The following is a 7,214-nucleotide window of genomic DNA, read 5'->3' as shown; positions in this document are numbered from 1 at the left end:
TGACAAATAAACATCTCCATACAATTATTTACTTCACGAATAATCCCAACATACTGATATATAATAAAAGTAATTAAGGTCAATCGGGTTATTCGCGTCTGGTGGAGTAAATGCGTCTATGTATTTATGTATCTCCAAAAGACGAATTTATACCACCAGACGCAAATGCCCCTTACAGTAACTCAAATATTTTGAGAGTCATACATTTTAAGATGAAAAATATTTCAATTCTCGGATAAGTAATAAAAAGTAAATTAAAAACAAACGTGACAAATATTCAATTATTATATTATACAAAATTACACATTAATAAAATAAAATATTATCAAATCAAAATATATTTTAAAATATCGACAAACTTTCGTGAAATACAAAACAACATTGGCTAATGTTATTTATCACATTTTAATATTAAATTAAAAACAATTATCACTATTTATTATATACAAAACGCCCGAAACGAAGATATTTTAAATTGTTCCCACATTTTTCGTTACATTCGCGACAGGAAGGACATCGTAATGGCATTTTATACAATTTCAAGTTACTATTTTGTAATATTAAAATAGTCTTCAATGTCGACAAGATGTCTATGAGGTAAGACCGTGTATAAGCACTCTCAGAAAGTAGTTGAGAAAACATATGAATGTTGCCACTAGTTATGCGAATTATTTAAAAAATACAATAGTTGTATCCCCTATGACGGTCTTACCAACCATACACATTTCACCCATCACAGGGTTTGTATGGTTCATCCGCAATAATATTTCTGTTAGAGAAATTCGACCTTTTTGAACTAAACGCATAAACTTCTGTGATGGAAGGCATTAGAGCGCATTGGGGTAATTTCGAAAGTCGCATAATTTTGAAAGTCGCATAATTTTGAAAGTCACATAAATATCACCTTTATTTCCGTCATATCAAGATTCCCCTTTCGAAATTACCCGAGCATTTCCGTGCTTCGTAATTAACCCAATGTACCCTATGTGTATCCCGATTCCATTTTTGCATAGGAAAAAGTCCCTACTTCCCTTTGGTATGAATGTCAATCACAATGACGAGGATATTTGACAAATGTATAACCTTTAATTGCATGAAAACGCAAACCACAGCGACCCCATTATTCATAAAAAAGTTACTGAACCGCGTTTAAAGTGTTTTGTCCCTTTTTGTCATGTTGACTTGTGTATTTGTGAGAAAGGGACAAAACACTTTTTAACTGATCTAAATAAGGGGGTTAGTTCAGAATCCTTGGAGTTGCATGTATGTCCCTTCCTGTCGCAACCGAGAGATCAGATGGCAGAAGCCCTGAGTCCCATCGATACAGTATCACACAAGGTAATCACATAATCTCGCCTGCATTCACAAAGGGGGTAGGCAGATGTTATTTCTTATCAGAATCGTGAACTTTTTTCGAAACTAATACAAAAAAAAAACAATATCCATACATTTGATCTTTATGTTTTTTTTTATTTCGATCGAAATAGGTGATTACAAGTAGGAAAAAAAAAGAATAAAATGAATTATTAGTATTGTTACCAAGTTAAGAAGTGTAAAATGTCTCACCTCTTTTGTATTTGTAAAAAAGGATTAACTTTTTCAACATTTTAACAAATTTCTTACCGTCATTTCCGTAGTAATAAGAAAAAACTAAAACTTTTATCTCTCTAGAATTATTTTTCAATTGAATTTCAAACCATACAAAATTTGCAAATAAATAAGAAACGTACTATCGAATAATCAGATAACAAACCTTGCGTGACACCACATCGATTAAGCCAAAAGGTAACCGCTATTTAGTAAAAATGCCAGTCTTTTCCATCCTGTTTTTACTAATATCCATCCTGTTTTTGCCCCCGTCCCATTTATCTACCTTAATACCTATATAATATACAATTTGTTTGGCCATCGACATTCATACACATAATAATAGAATCAAAAACAGGTCTATAAAAATGCTGATATTTTTACTAAAACGCGGTTTATTATCACACAGAGACTAGTTTTAATTTTTCGTTGTCGGCGTTACCCTAAAAGTCCGGAATAGCCTCTAAACTGGTTCGCCATGAAATCTCTGTACATAGCTAGTTGTCTTTGATCCATAGAACCAGCGAGGCTACTGTATAGCGCGCTCATATACATCGGGTCTACGTACGGCATGGTGGGTACATTTTTTTGCATATCCATCATCTGTTGTAGGCTATTTTGGTTTTTGAAAACGTTTTGGAGTAGGTTGTTTTGGAGTAAATTCGTTTGGGAGTTGCCTGAGCCTGTGGAGGAGGTCGGGGAAACATCGTCCCGTTGGTTGATTTGGTAATTCGGGACTATTATTGGGGGTTTCTTCGACTGCGAAGGACTGGTGTAGGATTTTGGGTATTCCTTAGGGGGTGTGGGTGTTTTCGCTGGCACGAATTTTCCGTTAGAGGATCGTTTTTGCTGTCTAGGTTTAGTTGGGGTTTGAGATTTAGGGTTGACGAGGGTGATTTCTAAATTGGAGCCGACGACGGCCTTTCCGTCTATTAAAGTGTAGTTTTTAGTTAAATTCTGCGCCGTACTCGAAACTTTAGAGGGGGAAGGAACGCTTGGGATCCTGACGATTTCGACGGCTGGCTTTTGTCCAGGGTTACCCGTCGTTTTGCAGGTCAAATCTAGGATGTCCTGGGGAGGGGTGGAAGGTACTTGAACCGTGCTGTTCCTCTGAGGTTTTAATGGAGTTCCTAGTAAGACGTGTGGTGGAGGCATGAAGGGGTCTTTAGGGTTTCCGTAGACGGTCTTCTCGGGGCCTGATGAGCCGAAAGCGCTGGTGGCTTGGATGACTTTAGGGGGGGCGCCGTTGGGGTAGGCGGGAGGTATGATGTTGTACATCTGGAAGATCTGTGCCTGCGTCATGATCTGATGCTGGACAGCTGGGGAGAGGACTAACGGGGCAAGAGGAGCTATAGGGGCTAGTGGGGTGGGGGGAGGCCACGTGGGAGTGGAGGGGACGGCGGTGACCTCGAGGCCGCGCTCCTTGAGGATGTCGAGCTTCTTCTTCTTGACGGCCTGAGGGCTCTCCGGGTACTCGTCCAAGTCTATGATCTCTGGCGTTTTGGGTTTGTATGGGACCTGGAAGAGGAAAATGTAAATTTTAGTTTTTATGGAAATTAACGTTTTAGTAGAGAAAGATTCTTAAAAATAGATTTGTAACGAGGATGAATTTTTATTATTTTAACTGTACAAGTTGAACAATATATATGAGACAAGTAGTTTTGATTATTTTTATATTCAGAATGACATTAGCTTTGACTTCTGACTTGGCGTTTAAGAAGTATGAGAACAGTATATTATTTTATAGTCTATTAAGGGTATGGGTCCACGGGTGACTTTGTTTTTGAGACTTTTTTGTCTTTCAACCTATCGAGCTATGAGCTAGTATGAAAGGGCGCTCACAATTTTTCATAGGAATACATTTAAGGCAAAGAGTATATTGAATAAACCCTCTATCACCGTTAAAGCGTTCGTTAAATTTTATTATATGGGAAGTTCAAAAGAAATCTGTTGCGTGATATGTCTGTTAAATGTGGTTGATGCAACTGGTCCTAAAACTCGAAAACTTCGACGATCTCATCGTCGTCGTGCGCGGGTGGTGGCGGCAACCGGTGACTAACAGCTTCGTGGCTCGAATCGAGGTTTTACTGGAAGGTCAGAGTCACAGTATAAGGACGACCCGTGATCGGTGTTTGGGTTTCTTGCGCGTACTGGCGCGACCGCGATCGTCCGTTTCGACATGTACTCGCTGCACCTCGCTGCGTGCGAGCGCTACTCAAGGACAAACCGCGCGGCGCAAAATTTGTTAGAAGAATTATTACTGGTTTACTTACACTGTGTCAGAGTAGAGAGTGCGGATGGGGTATGGTCACCTCGATGTTTCCATCATCATCATGTGCAGGCGGCGTGGGACGATGGTGTCGCGGAGAGTGGGTCACCAGGGAGGTGTACAGCTTCGTGAGTTGAAGCCTCACAGGAGGGTTAGAGTAAAGAATGCGGGGTCGGGGCGGTTACTTCGACGATGTTATCATGTGGCGGGCGGCGAGGTCACCGGCGGCCGACAGCTTCGTCGGCCGAGCCGAGGACGGTTAGAGTAGAGAAGTACCTCGACGATCTCGTCATCATCACGCGTCGGCGGCGCGACCACGGCGCGGGCTGCCGACAGCGTCGTGTGCGGAGCTGAGGTTCTAGAGGAGGGTTAGAGTGTAGCTACCTCAACGATCTCGTCATCATCATGCGCGGGCGGCGGCGGCGGGTGGTGGATGCCGAAGTTGGTGACGGGCGCGGCGGAGGGGGCGGGGGCGGGGGCCGGCGCGGGCGGGGACGAGGACGCCGAGTCCGCCCGCAGGGAGCCGGGGGCTGCAACAGACATGATCCTCTTTAGTCAATCCACGTCCTGTGTATAGAACACTTACCTACTTGTTTACTCAATTTCCGAGAGATGTCACTTTTGCCATTCACAACTAGCTAACGGTATGTTATCGTAGTTGAGGAGTGTCTTTTCAAAAGGACTTATTTCCACTTTGAACTTTTTTTGGGAAATCGAGAAAAACATAATTCCACGGTATTTATTTTGAAATTAATATTTAATTTGCAAAATTGTAATATTGTAAGTTGACGTTAATGCTATGATTACATCAAACGTAACATGTGTACCTAAATAAATATTTAATTACCATATGTTTTTGAGAATTAAGCACTTTCGATGCGAACTTTTAAGAATTAAGCCCTTTTGTTGTGGCCTTGTAGCGTAAATGTTATTATTTTAAAATAGTTTTATTTTATTTTTGGATTTTGTATTAAGTTAGTTGATATCAATGTTGTTGTACTACATACATTGGTTTATCCACATAAGTAATCATTACACATTCTTCAAAATTTGTTTAAAACTTTGATGTTACTCTTTTTTTTAAAGATCAAGGCGAGACTTTTTGAGCTTTAATCTCAAAACAACACGTAATTTTCTATACTAAGAAAAACTGCATTCATAGTTTAAAAAAAAGAAAAAATGGAAATAAGCCCTTTTGAAAAGACACTCCTCAGTTTATATAAGAGATTTTAGTGTTTTTGTATTGATGAGAGACGACCTGTGTGATATTCAGTTCAGCCGATTAAACATACTTTTGGTTTATTGTTAACCTTAACAAAAAAAATGCTTACAATATGTGTGTAAAAATTTACAATAACTTGCCTGTTCATATAAGATCTCTTGAAGGCAATAAGTTTAATAAAACACTAAGGAAATGGCTATTAGAACACTGCTTTTATAATATCAATGACTATATTGCTCATGAAAATTGTAATGATGATTATACAAATTGTACATAATAGGTGAACTTTACTATAAGATTCGTTTTAATAATTTTCAATTTACCTTTGTATGTACATCACTGTAAATAGCTTTAAAAGCTGTAAATAGCTTTAAAAGTAAGGTATAATAATTTATGTTTGCTATCTTCTAATTCTGTGTCATAGAGGTTTTTATTTTCTGTATATTTAATTCATGTCAACATAATTATACATTTGCATGCTGTTTTTAACAGCTGAAGAAGGTGGAACTATTTTATACTATTTAATAAGACGCTATGTATGTACCCTTTTTCTGCAAATAAAGAATTTCTATTTCTATTTCTATTTCTATTACCTGAGCGTTTGATTAAACCCGTATGTGCCCAACACATATATTTTTTCCCCTATTTTAGAGGTGACAACCTCATTCTCTTACTTATTTTAATGAGTAGTAGCGTGTTTTCAGCAGTGGGTCAAATCAAGAACGACCCTACAGGCATTCTCACAAATCCATGTTTTAGGGCTCATTTCATACTCAGAATCTTGTTAATTCCCTGTTGATCCACTGTAACTTTTTAACACGAAAATCACGGAACATTGATTTTATAACTCCAATGTGGTTTTATGATTTTTTCATCACACCCGCACTTTAAATGTGCTATTGCACGCAGGCGGAGCGTGAGTTATAGAAAAATCATTCTCCCAAGTTAATAATGACTTGTACCGCACTTAACTTTTTTACATCTATTTACATATTTTTTACATTGCGAGTGTGATGAAAAACATTGTGTGTAACTCGGCGAGTATGAATACTACTAACTCGAGTCTTTAAATCGCTCCGGCAGTAATATTCAACTTCCTCCCCTTGTTCTACAGTGTACTATTTTAAATCTGATAACTCCCTAATTTTTTTAATGAAATGTCCACAATACATAACATAGTTTAGTCTAAAAATCCCTAGTTGAGTATTAGTTGTCAGGTAAGGTGTACTCGGGTAATTCCGAAGGTCGAAAACCGTCGGAAAATTCCGAAATTCAAATGATAATCACCCGTGATTCCATAATAATAAGGGTCCCTTTTCGGAATTTGCCGACGGTTTTCGACGTTCGGAATTATCCGAGTACACCTTACTCACATATGCTGACGATATGTCGTGTCGTTAATATCAGTTTACTTATATTTGAGTTATTTTCCTACACCTGGCGACCGTGACAGGACACAAACCTGCAATGTCGGGACATATACACTGTGGAGTGTGGATACTCACGCGTGCTGGCGGGCGCGTTGTGGTGCGCGCGCGCCGGCTTGACGCGCACGGCGCGCAGCGAGCTGCGGGGCGCCGCGCCCGCGCCCGCGCCCGCGCTCGCAGGCGGAGTCGCGCCCGGCGGCCGACTCTGTTACAAAATAGGTTATTCAGCTATAATATATCTTCTAATTAAAACAACTGGTGACCGTAAGGCTGGCTCGTTCTTCGCTCAGCGCATTGGCATCGCCATCCAGCGAGGAAACGCAGCCAGTCTTATGGGCACATTAGGTACTGGCAGCGACTTGGGAGACATCTGTAGGTACAGTGTAGTCCCCTTACGTTAAGTTAGGTTTAGTTTAGTTCTAATTTGTTTCTATTATTTTGATATGTAATGTTTTAAAAATAATAAATTTTAATGTATTATTTTAATTCAGCTACATAGCTTTAATAATATAATTTAAGCTGAAGGAGACAAATTTGAGTGAAATGTTGTCCTAAAACCAATTTTATTATCCATTTGACGACCGGTGTGGCGCAGTCGGTAGTGACCCTGCTACGCCGCGGTCCCGGGTTCGAATCCCAGTAAGGGCATTCATTTGTGTGATGGGCACAGATATTTGTTCCTGAGTCATGGATGTCTTCTATGTATATA

The 7,214-nt window shown here is 39.5% G+C and overlaps 1 protein-coding gene across 1 annotated transcript in view; it reads right to left on the bottom strand.

Annotated features, from left to right (window-relative positions):
* Positions 1 to 1,821: 1,821 nt before the first annotated feature.
* LOC125240071 (AT-rich interactive domain-containing protein 5B-like) overlaps positions 1,822 to 7,214 on the bottom strand; it is a 95,604-nt gene continuing 90,211 nt past the window's right edge. Inside the window, exons 12-14 of the mRNA XM_048147917.1 lie at positions 6,584 to 6,710; positions 4,241 to 4,386; positions 1,822 to 3,105 (exon numbers count right to left, since the gene is read on the bottom strand). Coding sequence (XP_048003874.1) covers positions 2,026 to 3,105; positions 4,241 to 4,386; positions 6,584 to 6,710 — 1,353 coding nt within the window. The 3' untranslated portion in view covers positions 1,822 to 2,025. The remainder of the gene's footprint in view (positions 3,106 to 4,240; positions 4,387 to 6,583; positions 6,711 to 7,214) is intronic.

Source organism: Leguminivora glycinivorella, chromosome 26 (assembly GCF_023078275.1).
Source record: "Leguminivora glycinivorella isolate SPB_JAAS2020 chromosome 26, LegGlyc_1.1, whole genome shotgun sequence".
In the NCBI taxonomy this organism is placed as follows: domain Eukaryota; kingdom Metazoa; phylum Arthropoda; class Insecta; order Lepidoptera; family Tortricidae; genus Leguminivora; species Leguminivora glycinivorella.
Note: the sequence above shows the minus strand (reverse complement) of the source record. Positions and strands in the feature narration are given on the sequence as shown.